At 48.6% G+C, this 15,207-nt stretch overlaps 6 protein-coding genes across 6 annotated transcripts; 3 read left to right on the forward strand and 3 right to left on the reverse strand.

Moving 5' to 3' along the window:
- Positions 1–1,793: 1,793 nt before the first annotated feature.
- On the forward strand, positions 1,794–3,092 carry M431DRAFT_505737 (hypothetical protein). Its single transcript, XM_024918681.1, has one exon. The coding sequence runs from the start codon at positions 2,110–2,112 to the stop codon at positions 2,944–2,946; it is 837 nt and encodes a 278-aa protein (XP_024777873.1). The 5' UTR covers positions 1,794–2,109; the 3' UTR covers positions 2,947–3,092.
- An 871-nt stretch (positions 3,093–3,963) lies between these two features.
- On the reverse strand, positions 3,964–5,515 carry M431DRAFT_505738 (hypothetical protein). Its single transcript, XM_024918682.1, has one exon. It carries the CDS (start codon positions 5,297–5,299, stop codon positions 4,211–4,213), a length of 1,089 nt encoding a protein of 362 aa, XP_024777874.1. The 5' UTR covers positions 5,300–5,515; the 3' UTR covers positions 3,964–4,210.
- Positions 5,516–6,059: 544 nt separating this feature from the next.
- M431DRAFT_360681 (hypothetical protein) lies at positions 6,060–7,831 on the forward strand. Its single transcript, XM_024914556.1, has 8 exons — positions 6,060–6,349; positions 6,399–6,426; positions 6,497–6,668; positions 6,729–6,865; positions 6,920–6,974; positions 7,040–7,105; positions 7,157–7,286; positions 7,347–7,831. Exons 1-8 carry the CDS (start codon positions 6,197–6,199, stop codon positions 7,656–7,658), a joined length of 1,053 nt encoding a protein of 350 aa, XP_024777875.1. The 5' UTR covers positions 6,060–6,196; the 3' UTR covers positions 7,659–7,831.
- A 116-nt stretch (positions 7,832–7,947) lies between these two features.
- On the reverse strand, positions 7,948–8,943 carry M431DRAFT_3196 (hypothetical protein; the record flags this gene model as incomplete). Its single annotated transcript, XM_024914291.1, has 1 exon — positions 7,948–8,943. One exon carries the CDS (start codon positions 8,941–8,943, stop codon positions 7,948–7,950), a length of 996 nt encoding a protein of 331 aa, XP_024777876.1.
- Positions 8,944–9,800: 857 nt separating this feature from the next.
- Positions 9,801–11,612, reverse strand: M431DRAFT_79806 (hypothetical protein; the record flags this gene model as incomplete). Its single annotated transcript, XM_024922863.1, has 4 exons — positions 9,801–10,065; positions 10,124–10,357; positions 10,421–11,377; positions 11,443–11,612. 4 exons carry the CDS (start codon positions 11,610–11,612, stop codon positions 9,801–9,803), a joined length of 1,626 nt encoding a protein of 541 aa, XP_024777877.1.
- Positions 11,613–13,610: 1,998 nt separating this feature from the next.
- On the forward strand, positions 13,611–15,114 carry M431DRAFT_479707 (hypothetical protein; the record flags this gene model as incomplete). Its single annotated transcript, XM_024915799.1, has 5 exons — positions 13,611–13,725; positions 13,778–13,829; positions 13,886–14,608; positions 14,677–14,788; positions 14,845–15,114. 5 exons carry the CDS (start codon positions 13,611–13,613, stop codon positions 15,112–15,114), a joined length of 1,272 nt encoding a protein of 423 aa, XP_024777878.1.
- Positions 15,115–15,207: the final 93 nt, after the last annotated feature.

A 15,207-nucleotide genomic window follows, 5' to 3' on the forward strand; every position in this document is an offset into this window, starting at 1 on the left:
AATTACAGTATGACACATAAAGTTGATTGTCAAAGTTCCAGATTGATGAAAGAGATGTTTGAGAGGCATAAGCTCCTCGATAGAGAGGATATCTAAGCTTGTAATAGCTCGTTAAACACCCGGGATATTCAATAGCCAGCCATACTTTATAGCAACACTTGCCGCGTTTTCCAGAATATTTATCCAAACGTACTTATAGACTCAAGATCAATTATAGTGCGAATATAATAGTGACTCTTTGTTCCCATGCACTTCTACCACCACAGCCCGTAACAGGAACCTCTCTGCTCTGCCTATCGCCCGCCCGTAGTGCCCCCATCAGTAATTTGGCGATTATTCTCTCTACGTCTACCCAAGTTTCCAATCGCGTTGCTCCTAAACCAAGCCGCTCCCCTATAAGCTGAATTGCTCTGCCAGGTACAGAGATGTTGTCATTGATCAATTACACGGCATCTTGCTGGCGGAGCTTCGAAATGGCTGTGCGGCTGGGTCCATCCGCTGTGGTGCAGGCTGTGAGCGAAGAAGGGAAGTGGTCGTATTTATACTCGGAATGCTCTGGCTGGCTGTTCGACGACCGCCCCTTCACAGCAATTTTAACTCCTCCCAAGGCCTTGTACTCAGACGCCTTGCACCACCTGCAGCTTCACAGCAGTTTTAACTATTCCTGTAGCCTTGAGCTACCTATGTAAGCGCATCTACCTATCATCTACACTCCAACAACCTGTGGATACACGCAACAATAGAAAGAACAATCTCATCCTTACAAAAACTGATCTGAGTAATGTTTAGTGAGCAGGAGCCCGCTCGCTGGAACATTCACAAGTAATGTCGTAACGCAGGTACAATTTACTTCTCCTCAGTGATTTTACCGCAAGAGTATGCCTTGCATGCCCAGCTGAAAATTGTTCACAGCAATTTTAACCCTCCCAAAGCTTTTCGCTCTCTGCATTTAGCCATCATCTGTGCTCCAGCAACATGGGAAAATATACAACAGAAAAGTCCACCATCTTGTCTTTAAACTAAAACCGAATGTTCAGTAATCCAGGCATGTTTCAAATTCCTCTGCGCCCGTTGTCTGTAAGATCTACAAGCAATGTCAAGACGCGGTACATCTTCTCTCCAGCTACAGTATTCAACTACCAGAAGCCGTGCAAGAGAGACTCTGCCCCATCGCCCGCCAGACCCTTAGGCCGAAAAAGGTAGGAATACCCGATGTGGGAACATGTTCACAGCAATTTCGATTCCGCCCAAGGCCCTACACCAGTTGTATAAGCGCATCGATCTCTCTAAAGCCAATAGAAGCAATCCTTCCATATGAGAGAGAATACTCGTACTCGAACTAACGCAAGTATACTCGTAACACATCCTCCGCCCACAGCGCCACATTAGTCATTTGGCGATTACTTCTCTCTGCCAGCTCAAACTCAACCGTCATCCACTCCAAACATCCAATCACGTTGCTCCCAAACTAAACCACTCCTTCATTGGCTGTTGCTCCGTAACCGCCATCAACAGCCGAACCACCCGGACTCCATCCCGGAGAACCGCCTCAAAAACGATGGCCAAATCATCAGGCTACGGTAGCAGACATGTGTGTTGCCTCCATCTAGTGGTTGGTACCAGGGCTGTGCTCCCAAACCATACGTGTACGAGTGATTTGCGTTCTACGTACCAAAGTGCGCTGTTGAAGAAACGCCACGGAGGACTCGCAACGAATCGAAGCGCATTGCCAGCCGTGAATCTATGGGGCGCCTTGCATTGAGTGCATGCTTGGGTTCGGCCTTGCGGCTGGCGCCGGATCGTTTCTTTGTGCCCGAATCCGCTAACTCCGCCCTTCAAGTGACAACAGCCTAGTGTTGCTATTGGTATTGTATGGTGTAGTGCGGTATTGCTTATTGCCCATTGCTCCAGAAGTTGGGTAACTTTGCGCGTTAGTTTGGCATTGATGACCCGGTGCCTGTGTTTTCAGTTGATGCCTCAAATTCACGCTCGAAAGTATATAGGCCACCCTTTTGCTCCTCGTTCTCCTCCTCTGACATCTCAGTCTCATTCATAACAATTCAAGCCATCCCATTCCATCTTATCTACAACACACATCAATCGACAACAATGGCTTCCGTCAACCAATCAGCTCAGACCCTCAAGTCTCTTCACAAGCCCGGTTCTCCTCTCGTGCTCTCCAACATCTGGGACCTCTCATCTCTCAATGCCATTGTCTCTCTGAACTCAGGAGCCTCCAAGCCCGTCAAGGCATTGGCAACAGCATCATGGGCCATCGCTGCCAGTCTTGGCATTCAAGATGAAGAACTCACCATGGTGCAAAACCTCGAAGCTATCTCTCGAATTGCCCCCCTTGCAGAGCAGGCAGGCCTTCCTCTTTCCGTCGATCTCCAGGACGGTTATGGAGATCTTATCACAGCTGTCGTCACCGCTGCCGTAGAATACGGCGCTGCTGGAGCCAACCTTGAAGATAGCATCCCTTCCGCTGGTTTCAGTAAGGGTATTTCTGGCTCCCTCTACAAGCTTGAGGACCAAGTTGCCCGGCTCAAGCGTGCTTTCGATGCCGCCAAAGACGCCGGCGCCCCCGATTTTGTCATCAACGCTCGATCTGACATCTTCCGCCTGGAATCTCCCGACCTGAGCCTCGAAGCTCGGGTAGCTGAGGCTATCAAGCGTGGCAAGGCATATCTTGCGGCTGGTGCCACGACAGTTTTCTTCTTCGGTGGTCCAAATGGCTTGTCTAGCGAAACCATCAAGACACTTGTCAAGGAGTTGGATGGAAAGGTCGCCGTCATGTTGTCTGGACAACCTGGCTCTCTCACCACAGCTGATCTGGCCAGCATTGGTGTTTCGAGAATCAGCGTTGGACCCAGCCTATACATTGCTGCGATGAACGCGGCCAAGGCAAAGGCACTGCAAATGTTTTCCGGTGGCGGATTGGCATAAATTGTATATTGTAAATATAACATGAATCAGCTCGGATGAGTAATTTAGACATTGGATGGATCAATTGTGTTTTTACAGATTGATAGCATTATAACGGAAACAAAAAATTACATACTGTATAAACTCAACCTCTATTATGTACTGCGACTCAGCAACAACTCAAATGTGATAGACGCAGGCAAACCCGTAGATGTAGGTAGAGAGAGGAAACCCAAGAGACGATATTGTCCGATATGGTTATTTTCTTTGCACACGGCCTGTTACTCTACAGAAAATGTGAATAAGCCAAAGAAGAACCCATCACTTTCTGCATGCGTGAACCATTCGGACTTGATCGTGACAAACTCAAGTCTCTATCCCAGGCTAACCCCGGACGGCTGTAGCCGTTTGGATCTACCCGTAGTGGACTAGAGTAAGACCCAGTGCCTGACTCGAGGCCAGATGCTGCGCTGCACGTTCTGCGCTGTTAAAGGGTTTCTGAGGAACCAACAGAAAGTGCCGCGTAGCGACCATCTTTTCAATGAGGAGATAAAAGACTTGGAACTCCTTTCTTGATCATGTAGCACATAGTAGTCATTCCTTATCACCGCGCTCATGATCCTTATTTCCGTACGTGAACATGGGACAACCAACAGCCAAACTGCTAATCTGACACATCATCTACGGCATATGGCATTCACCCTATTCGATGCACACAATCCTCGATCCCTAGTAATAGAGCGAACTTCCACGGAGAAGCAAAAGGCCCAAGTAAGCTTAGTTGTCTTCGTATTCATTTCGCGTCAAAGAAACGCACATACATGCCCCCATTTTGGCGGTATCGGGTATACGCAGCGCTTTTGCTCGTTTCCAGCGGCCCTTGCCGGGGCTACTTTCAAGCTTGTTCAATAATAGGTCAGCAGCAAGGTTAAAGATAGCGGTCGATCTATTCCCAGAGAGCTAGGCGAACCCAACACTTTTATGTACCGTCTCACTCCCAGTTACTTATACGGGTAGTAGCTACGCGGTGATCAGGTTGATATGTCATTTTTTTCATTTCTTTGAAAGGTAGTTTATTGCCAATCTAGGGCACTGCTTTGCAGAAACCTACTGAAAGATTGAAATTATAACATTTAGACGCAATCATTGCCGCTTACGTTACAGTCTGAGACGGCAAGCTCCCTTTTAAACAACGCGCCACCACGGCCGGGGCTCAAATGCCGGCTTCCTAGTCTGCAATTCCCCTCGATAGCAGCGGAACAAGCCGGCTCGTATGCATATAACATCATTTCGCCACCATCATCCCCGTCTCCGGATGACACCCGACGTATTCAAACAGCTGCTGCTCCGGCTTCACCACTAGCACCTCGTGAAATAGGCGGAGAGTAATGACATTGTTCAGCTGAGCCGCGTACTTGAGGAACCCACCAAAGATGGCCAGGTGTGTAGGATGCTCCCTGCTCCATTTCTCAAGAGAGGCAAGCTCGTCAAAATACGCCAGCCCAAAGGTGCGGTCTTTGTCCGCACTTCTTGTTATGGGGTCGACAATGTCCATGAAGCGGCAGCTGTAACAGCCAACCTCGTCCCCGTGATCGCGGAGAAAGTTCATCCCTGCCTCGAGCACAGGGTGCATCGTCTTGACGTACAGCTTCCGCTCTTCAGGTGCCGTGTCGGCCCAGTCTTGGCCTGAGCGGATAATGGCCAGGTTCTTCTTGCCGGGGACTCGGATCCTCCGAGACAGATTTCCGTTTGGTGCCTGTTCTGCGGGGGCCTTGAGGAACTCTTCGCCTTTGAGTGTGTCCGTCTGCGCAATTGCTAGGCGATCTCGCATGCTTCCCCAGTAGACGTGCTCTTTGATGGGTCCGACGACTCCATCTCGCATTTCAGCTGCTCCCTCGGGAATCTCACCGCTGGAAAACACCGTCTCGAACCTGTCCATAGTTGGAAAGAAGACTTCGATGAACCAACCATTCTCTTGTTCCTGTGTATCAAGGCTTTCCCACCAGGAGCTGAAGCCAGATTTGGTTGTCCATTTCTGATACGCCTCCTCGCTTTTCCAATAAGCAAGAGCAGTGATATTGTAATAGCCCTTGGGGTCAGTCACAGCCGCCCATTCCGAAAATGCAGGCCCAAGGACGTCCTCTCCATCTTCACCAGAAAATGTCAAAAACGAGTTCACCCTGGAGATGGCAGCCTCTTCCTGCCCTGTCTTGCTAGGGAACTGGGCACCAATGACGGCCATTACCAAACTTGAGACATCCTTGGCGAACTGGGCGCTGTATGCAGGGAAAGGAGGCTCATAGTTTGCCGGCGTAGAAGCTGGGATGGTTCGTTCAACCTGTAAATGCTCCGGGATTGCCGTAACGAGGGTCATTTTGATCGTCACTCAATTGGTGGCAGTGATGACTCGGCAGCGTCAGCTTTTAGCGAATCGGAATTCAGTTCAGGAACAGTAATAGCATGGGATAATATATTGCAGAGCAAGGCGGAGAAGTGAAGAACAAAAGGAGCATTCAGGGGTTTTATGAACAGCTGGATAATACAACTTTGGATCATTGTGTAGCACATGTACTACCACAGACTAGACGCATCCCATGGTCGTGGTGAAGATGAACATGCCCTACAAATTCCTTCAAGGGGATAGGCCAGCAAAAAAAGAGCTGTCCAAACTACGAGTACAGTAGATGGCTACCCCTCTTGGCATGCATCATTAGATGCAGCAGATTATGGGTCTTGGTGTTACAATGCAGCCTATCCGTATCTTTGGCCTGTGGTTGAACCTCCAACACCTTACCTCTTTGGTGTCTTTATCTCATTTATGCATACGGGGCGTCGAACATCAAGCATCTCTAGCTTTGAGGGCGTCGGTCGTGGCAAGCTGAGGCCCTTGCTGTTGGCATCCATCCCTGCAGCATGCCATCGGCAATGGACCCCCCAGAGCGGACTATTTTCTCCCAGTATTGAGCCATTTAATCGCTTCCATGTAATAGGTTTATTATGTACTCCATACTTGTCAAAATGGTACTTCGTCTCCCGGCCATTTGGAAACCCGTGAGGGTATGGCTCGTCGCTTCGTTGTCACCATAGCTTGGTCCCCTTGGCTAGTCGTTGAATCTAACCACAAATCTTTCAGGGGAGAATTGGCCTGTGCATCTCAAGTATTTCAGAATCTTGGGCACCAAGAATGAGAGAAAAGATTCGAAACTCGGCGATGGTGCCTAACATCTTCATGATATGATGAGAAGGCTTCTGGGTGGTTTTGGACGACATCATGCCAGCAACACCGTTCCAGGTTGAGGCGTGGACAGAGTATGCCATTGGAACTCTGATTATTCTCGCGCGCATTGCCTGTCGATGTTCGATAGTCGGCTGGGACTGGGAGGGGGACGATTACTTTGCCGTAGTTGCCATTTTCTTCTGGACCGTAGGTTATTTTCGCCTGCGCTTACAATAACTGACTAACATGACGATAGGGAGAGTTGTGTATGCTTGAGCTTATAGGTATTGCCATTCGAATGCGACTCATCGTCTAATGGTGTAATGGTATTAACGAGTCTCGATTTTTCTTTAGGGCAATATGGTTCGATTACCGGTATCAACGACGAGATAGCCCTCAGCCTGACACCAGAAGAAACGAGGCGAATTGTTGTCGGCAGTAAATGCTTATTCGCGGGATGGATTCTATATGTAACAATGATTTGGTGCTTAAAGTCATGCATGCTCTTCCTCTTTCGGAGATTGACGTGAGTTGTCAATGACTAGCGGCGTCTCTGAAGAGAGGCAACTAATAGAGAGGACGACAGGCTTGATTTGCGGCAAATGCAACTTGTTAACATCACTTCGGGAATTTGCGTTGCGGGATATGTCTCAACGATCATCGTAATGTTAACGAAGTGCTTGCCTATCCACAAGAATTGGCAAGTATATCCTTATCCAGGAGGTATGTTGCCAGGTCGTCATCCATATGAGGTCAACATCGCCTAACTGCAGATAGATGCTTGCGCTTTGAACATTCCAAACTACCTGGCACTGGTGGTTACCAACGTTACGTACGGTCCATTTATCCCCTCTGCTACTGCACAACTAGCAACTGACCAGTATCGTGACAATCCAGGACCGATCTGATGATATTGGCCATCCCACTCCCACTGCTCTGGAGAGTACAAATGCCCCTTATGCGGTATGCTCGTCGACACGGATCAGCCTCTGGACATATCTAATCTTGCTGTAGGAAAATCGTTTGCTCGCTTTGGCTGTGCATGGGAATTTTTATCATCATTGCAACACTCTTGCGATGCATTCTCTGCTTAAAAGATGTATCGTCCATCAACCTCGGAACCATCTGGTCTATCCGAGAGACAGTTAGTCCAACTCTCTTTCTGACTGTTTGGGTATTGAATTTTCCAGATCGCTAATTATAGTTCTCTTGTCAGTTCGTCGCCATTATCGCGGTAAACGCACCGATCCTCGGCCCCTGGGTGACAAAGAAGGCTTCCGTGGTTGCATCTCGTGGCTCGAAGAGTAAGAGTAACCAGTCTGGTGAAACAGGCTCAGGACCCGGACTCGTCACAATTGGGCAACAGAGTAACCGCCTGGAGAGATTAGGGAAAGATGGACGAGCGCACAAGACTGGCTGGACGACAATTGATGACGGCAGTGAAGAGCACATTGTTGGCCAAGATGAGGACGCGGCAAGTCGGGATACGGAGTCTCGAGGTTTCGAGTCTCGATAGTCTGGAATGAGAGCTCGATTCTAACAATACCTGACTGGATTCTGGGGAATTCGTTTCAGTCGACCACATCATTTCTCAGATATGAGAAAATAACATGTAAATACGATACTGAAAGACGGTTTCAATCCGCCACGATAATAAACACGTTCGAGGCGACCGAAATAAAAGACCATATAGAGAATACATAAATCGGAATGTATCACTGCCACTTGCGCTTTGGAGGCTGAATCTATTGACAACTCTTATTGGACTTACGACCACCACCTCTAATATGACATAGAAAACATCTTCACTGAGGTGGTCGAGCAATAGCAACATCTGCATCCTCACTCTCCAGAGTAAACTCCCCATCCTCATGCGGAATAACCACCGTTGACCCTCTCTTCAGAATCGAAAGCTCGGAAGACTCCGTCTTTAACGTCACATTGCCTTGGAGAACGACCAGAATAGCAAAGCCGCGCCGGCATCGACTCTGCCCTTTGACGATGACTCTTTCCAACTGGAAGTAACTGTGCGACTCCTCAACGAAAACACTCTCAGCAACTTTCGCTTCGGTTACCAATGCCATGGCTTCTTCTCTTGTCCTCCCTCTTGTTTCAACAGCTGTGAGCGCCGTCTCGAAACCAAGACCAAGATGACCTTCCGCTTTGCCATCGATCTTAAACCCACTCCATTCACAAAGAACAGACAAATCCTCTGGCTCCTGAACCTCGACCATCAAAACACATGGGCCGATTGCGTGAAGGACTCCAGGGGGAACATAGACAGTCTGGTGGGGTTCGACGTCGATTTTATGCATTCGGTCCAACAGCTCAGTGCCTCTCTCCTCCTGTACGATTTGAAGAAGTTCTTTGGGGTCGACATCTTCGGTCAAGCCGAGCCAGACAGATCCCGGCATGAGGATATACCACGCCTCGGCCTTTCCATGCTTCCTCTGGAGATGCTTCGACGCCCAGTCAACGTGAGGGTGTGCATGAACAGGGAGGCGCTGTCCAGCATCAAGCAGCTTTACAAGGAGTTTTGTGTCCGGTCCATACTTGGCCACATGGTCGGCCCCAAGCCATCTCTCGGGCTCGGAGGCAACGGCATCAGCAAGCATTGTTCCATCAGGCAAGCGGGTCATGCCGACATTCCCTTGACCGCGACAGCATGTTGTGGAAGCAACCCAGTCTTCGGGTTCGTGAGAGCCAATGGGGCTTTGGAGTTGACGAAAGGCCGATATTTGTGCTCCACCGGCGTAGAAACGGCGAGGGGGGTGGTTTGGAGGGAGGAGGATGGGCGCCATGATATAATATGTCTAACGGATGCAAAGGTGGTCTGGCAGTGAGGTTTTTACAGTCTTTCAGCAGTGGAAGTGTTATGTTTACAGTTAGTGAGTTGAGATTGAGGGGATCTGGTTTTATTCTCAGCTAAGCTTGAATTATTTTGTCTGAGAGGCAAACTACGATGGTTCTGAACTGGAGCTACGCTCTCCGTGCGGGGATGACGAAGACCGGAGCTTGTCTTAGTGTTCTTGGAGGCTGCTGATCTATATCGTACTTGGCGCGACGCCCAGACAGACAAACAGAGTATCGCGACACAATTGCTGATCATTTACTTTCTCTACTATTCATCCATTACGAAAAGCGCTGATCTATTTAACACTCAACTTAATGTCAACTGCCACTCCAGGAACTTGGATCGTGAGTAAGTGATTCAGAGCCTTCAATTAGAGGTCCGTCTCAGGCCCGATATCCGGAAGAGTGCAGCGAATTTATGGTTAATATCACCACACCATCCCCACAGAATTACGCCTTTTAGCCGCCGTTCATCGCTTGAAAGGGAAAAGAAAAATAAAGTCATGAACTTTTAGACCAGTGGTAGTTGAATACAGTGTTTCAGCTCTATGAGTCTATAAGCATGATATGAAGGCTAAAGAAGAGATGACAGTGCTCTCAGTTCATGCGATTGGCAATAAAAACGAATTGACAATTATATATCTTATTTTACACGCTATTTTACACGCTATGCTACAGGCTATCCATCAGCCTCGAATCTCTCCTATCTATACCGTACATATCGTCTCTCGTTCAAGATTACATTATGCTATGAGCACTGCCCAATCGGACAGTGAATCAGTATGATGGATGGGATTGCGTCACTTTATTTCTCGGCTTCTTCGTGAACGTGGTCGTGAACGTTGTCTCTCGCATCGCCGCCCCTCCTCAGCTCATCGCGGTACTTGGCGGAGTCCCATTTGCTCGAAGTGATGGGGTTCACATGCTGAACATACATCATGTCGATCTCTTCGAGGGTTCGATCCTTGGACTCGATGACAAAGAAGAAGACGATGAGCACGAGAGCCGCGCAGCATCCAGCGAAGATGAGACCATAGAAGTAGTCAATATCGTCAGTGATGAATCGAGTGCTACAAATCACAATCATTAGTTCAGTACTAATACAACTCTGAAATGTTTAAAACTCACAAGAATGAGATCAAAAAGTTCCAGAACCAGTTAGAAGCAGTGGCGATACCCATGCAGAGACTTCGGTATCGAGCAGGGTACAGCTCTGCGTTAACAGCCCAAACCAACGGTCCCCAGCTGATGGCGAAGGCGGCAATAGCAAGACAGGAGAATGTAACCAGAGCAGATCCAGCCTTGGGGGTGTTCAAGGGGTTTTCGTGATCGAGTGCGAAGTGGCCGACGAACGCGTACACACTATCAATTTTGTCAGCAATGTGGCCCAATGCTGATACTATCGTAGAATTGTGGGAAACTTACAGGAAGCACATCATCATCCAGAGGCCGCCAACGATGAGAATAATGCGTCGACCGTAGCGGCCAATGACCCAGAGACCAATGATTGTGCAGAATACGTTGACTGAACCCAAGATAATCTGAGTAGTGTAGCTGTTGCTGATACCGGTGGCAGCAAAGACGGTAGTACCAAAGTAGAAGAAGAAGTTGGCACCGGTAAGCTGCTGGCCTCCACCAAGAACAACTCCCAGGACTGTGCGGTAGAGCATGCGAGGGGCAGTGAAGATCTCAGTCCAACGGAAATCATTCACATCCTTGCTCTCCTCGTCAATCTTTGCCTGAATATCGGCGATCTGGTGGTTGACAATGTCGGAGTCGGGTGAGAGACCAGAGAGTCGTGCAATAGTCTGGCGAGCCTCATCAACACGACCGCGGCTGTAGGCATATCGAGGACTTTCAGGGAGGAACAAGATGCCAGCTCCGAGAACCAGGGCCCAAGCAAAGGAGAGACCGTTGGGAATTCTCCAAGCGGCGCTAGAATCCTTGGTCTCAGTTCCCCAGTTGACCATTTCAGCTGTCCAGATACCCAGGGTAATGAGCAGCTGGTACGATGAGATGATGACACCGCGGATGACAGCCGGGGTACTTTCTGATTGGTACATGGGAACAACGACGGAAAGGGCTCCAATGCTCAGACCAGTGACCAGACGGCCAACGGCAAACTGAACCCAGTGGTACGAAGAGGAGATCTCAATAATGGTTCCAATGCAGATGAAGAAGGAGAACAGTGAGATTGAAAGTCGACGACCGATATTATCAGCCATCTTGCCGGCAATCAAAGCACCAAATAGTGCGCCCACACAAAGGAGACCAACGATTGTGCCCTGACGGGCCGCGCTGAAGGTGTATGATCCATCGCTCTGTAGCTCTCCGAAGCGGCTGGCATAGTCTGGCATCAAGAAGAAGCCTGAAATTTGACCACTGTGAAGTAAAAGAGTCAGATACAATCAATCAGATTACATGTCACTGAAACTCTGGTGTCTTACCTGACATATCCGAAGATGAAACCACCAATGGAAGCAACAGCTCCCAAAGCACAAGCAAGTACAGTGACCTTTTCCTCGGACGAGTGAGACTCAGAGCCTCCACTGCTAGGTGAATGGTCCCTCTTGGGTTCCTGCACAGCAGGCGTAGCTTGTTTTTTGAAAAATCCCATGATTCTAGTTGCAAACCATGCGGTTGGTTACACTTGTCCAATTGGTTTGATTGAGTCACAATTGGTGTAATGAGGGATTCAGGAGTTGGGTTTAAGGAGGAGAAGATGTCTGATAGATAAACTAGTTTCAAAAGCTAACTGTCGTAATGCTGATATAACTTGGAATGTACAAGTAAAGGGGATTCCAATAGGGATAGTCCCACATGAGGGTATAAAAGCTTGTGCGCTCGCGTCCATCTCGGTGGCTTTGCGGGCCTCTGGAGAACGGCCTTCAATAATCAAGCGGTCCCGTGGTTTGGATCACCAGATGGGACTCAGCACATCCTTATAGTGTACTCGTACATCTCCTGTTCGATACTGCTACTATCATGAGGTTGAGGCGGAGAAATTCATCGGAGATACTCTTCCAGCCATTGCCGTTTTCGCTCTGCAAACATCACGCCGAGTCATGGATTTGTCTCGAGAGATCCACATGGCACCGGAATGTCCGGCCATGATTGCCGTGCATCTGCCGCTTGCGGATCGCTGTCAAAGCCTCCCGTTCCCACTCGAGTCCACTATTATGCCCACTCTGCACAAGCATTAACGCGCAATGCCGTATTCTAGATACGCAGAACAACGTGATCTCCACTGAAGGATGAAGATTGAAAATTTTCTGCTCGGCCCACGATGCTTTGAGTCGTCTGATGGCCACAATTTGGACTTCGTATATGGGCCTCCGGAGCTGAAGAAGAGGCTGGAAGAGGGTGCATTGCGCAGCTCCGAGTCCGTGTCCCCTGATCGACAGCAGTGCCAAGTCACATTATCTCGGCCGCGAGAGTCACGCAAAATTCGAATCACTCCAGTTGTCTGTAACACGACGGCTCACCCTAGTTGCGAGAAATTTTCATGGGCAGAGGCGGCCGCCATCTTTGAAGAATCCGGCATCTGGTGAAACTATTGAAATGCAAGATTGTTCATCTCGACTTCGGCAGATTTCTGCTTTCAGAATTGTCAGCGTAGAAAAGACGTTTTAATGACAGAAAACGAAGAAATCCACCAAGAGATGATCCAATGCATAATAATCAAACTGCATTATTTGCTGTGGATGAAGCTCCGGAAATTACGGGCATAAACTCTGGTCTTCGAGAAGCCAATGAGAAGTCTTTGGCAGTGATGATTAAGGTAAGAGTAGGCCCATTCAGGAATAGCCGCGATCTCGGATCATGATAGCCGCTGATGTCATAGATAAGAGAGATGTTGCATTGGATTTCGGATAAATTGCCATCAAAAATATATGCTGATGACTCGGAGTGTCGAGATGGAAGCAATTGAAAACTGCTCTTTGATTCAAGATGGGAAATGCAGCCCTTATATATAGATTCTATTGAGGCAGTTCCGGAGATTCTGACCCCCAGATGCCCCACAGCCGCAATGTTTGCCGTTTCCCGGCGCGATCTAGGGTAAGATCATGGAACCTGCATTTAGGCAGTTCATTTAACCGACATATTATAAGAGGATGGCCGCCAGCCAGCCCACGGAGGCGGATATCCGTCTGGGGATGGGCTCTTATATAGAAATAGTCCAGCTTCTAAAGGCAATTTCTTGCCGAAGAATATCACCAAGTGGTTCAGGAGGTGAAGTAGCTGCCTACTTTGAGCCTCATACTGTTGCATATGCTTCTGCTTACTTCGAGATACTTACAGTCCCAAAGGGTTCAAGATTAACCGTGCTGACGTCAAGTGGACGTTATGATGGCTTCGTTTCTTGCTTCATCCAAGTTGAAGTTGGCTTTCAGTCTTCAGAACCGGAGCATGCTCGGGATTCGATGGTGTTTCTGTGGCGGCGGTGATGCGAAACAGCATCGTCAGAACTCTGAATTGACAGTAACATGAGAAACATGTATATATATATCGTCCATATCTCGAATAAACTCTAAACTCAGAGATCCATCATCAACAACACCAACCATCAATAGAATCAAACAAATTAGCTTCTGACCAAAACATCTTATTAACAATGTCTGACCCCAACAACCCCAACATCGCCATCAGGACCACTCCCCAGTGGTCGCTGTATCAGCGAGAATCCTTCTGGAACACAAACGATGGGAAATACCCCATCTTCAACACTGGTAAGTTCTTAGGATCCCTCTCACAATAAGCCTTTTCTAACAACATGTCAAGACCCGGCTGAGATTGAAAAGCTGGCCAAGGAAAAGCTTTCTCAGGGAGGCTGGTAAGTTGATGAGGCTACAACTTCTTATTGAAAAGGTAACTAATAAGATACGAAAGGTATTATTCCTCTTGCAATGCCGGAGTTTCTTGGACCCATCTCTCCAACCGACAGGCTTTCTATCGGCACCGTATCGTCCCTCGCATGTTGGTTGATACCAACCAGCGAGATACTGCAACCGAAATCTTTGGCCAACGCGTGTCTGCCCCCATTGGATTTGCACCAATTGGCATCAACCGCATTTACCATCCTACTGGAGAGCTTTCCGTGGCCAAAGTAGCCCAAGAGCTCAACTTGGCGTACTGCCTGTCTTCTGCTGGAAGCTACAGTATCGAAGATGTCGGCAAAGCAAACGGCTCTGGACCTCGATTCTTTCAACTGTACCAGAGTCCCGACGATGAGCTCTGCATCTCCATGCTCCAGCGAGCCTTTGACAACGGCTTCGATGCTTGCATGCTGACGACGGATACCTGGTCCCTCGGCTGGCGCCACAACGACGTCTTCACCGGAAACTACGCCTTCTACCACGATCACGGAGCAGGTGACCTTGGTCTCCAGGACCCTGTTTTCCAAAAGCGTCTCAAGGAGGCTGGGATTGATCCGAAGAAGAACCCAAAGGAGGCGGGCCAGAAATGGATTGATGAGAACATCTGGCATGGTCGCGCTATTACCTGGGAGAAGATGAAGTGGACCATGGCGCAGTGGAAGAGGATTAGCGGAGGAAGGCCATTTTGCCTGAAGGGTATTCAGAATGTGGAAGATGCGAAGAAGGCGGTTGAACTGTGAGTTGCATCAGATTCTAGCATATTACCATGTTGTAAAGGACAAGCTGACTTTAGATCTCTATCAGGGGTGTGGACGGCATTGTTGTTTCGAACCACGCCGGACGACAAGTCGACGGAGGCATCTCTAGCTTGGATGCTCTGGAGAAGATTGTCGATGCCGTTGGCGACAAGATCTACGTAAGACATACCGTTTTTTATAGATATGTATATATAACTAACTTATTACTGCAAAGATCATGTTCGATTCCGGAGTGCGCAGCGCCGCCGACGCCTTCAAGGCCCTCGCCATCGGAGCCAAATTCGTCTTCATTGGCCGTCTCTGGGTTTGGGGCCTTAGTATCGCCGGAGAGCACGGCGTGCGACACGTCTTGAAGAGTCTGTTGGCGGAATTCGACATTCTGATGGAAGTTGGCGGATTTGTCAAGATCGATGAGATTGATCGCAGCTGCATCGATTCTCTGCCCAACTCGTCCAACTTGATTGCCGAGCACTCTGCGATCTAAGCTACGAGGATTACTCTATCAGGAAATATTCCTACGGTACTACTAAGCTGATTGCTTTTGGTAGATGCATGGTATAGAATAGAATAGATTTGT

The sequence above is a fragment of the Trichoderma harzianum genome (genome assembly GCF_003025095.1).
Source record: "Trichoderma harzianum CBS 226.95 unplaced genomic scaffold M431scaffold_3, whole genome shotgun sequence".
In the NCBI taxonomy this organism is placed as follows: Eukaryota; Fungi; Ascomycota; class Sordariomycetes; order Hypocreales; family Hypocreaceae; genus Trichoderma; species Trichoderma harzianum.

Coding starts and splice junctions, on each gene's coding strand:
- M431DRAFT_360681 (XM_024914556.1), top strand. CDS start 6,197: ATGCCAGCAACACCGTTCCAGGTTGAGGCGTGGACAGAGTATGCCATT. Junction 6,350..6,398: donor TTGCCATTTTCTTCTGGACC/GTAGGTTATTTT, acceptor ACATGACGATAG/GGAGAGTTGTGTATGCTTGA. Junction 6,669..6,728: donor TTCCTCTTTCGGAGATTGAC/GTGAGTTGTCAA, acceptor AGAGGACGACAG/GCTTGATTTGCGGCAAATGC.
- M431DRAFT_505737 (XM_024918681.1), top strand. CDS start 2,110: ATGGCTTCCGTCAACCAATCAGCTCAGACCCTCAAGTCTCTTCACAAG.
- M431DRAFT_505738 (XM_024918682.1), bottom strand. CDS start 5,299: ATGACCCTCGTTACGGCAATCCCGGAGCATTTACAGGTTGAACGAACC.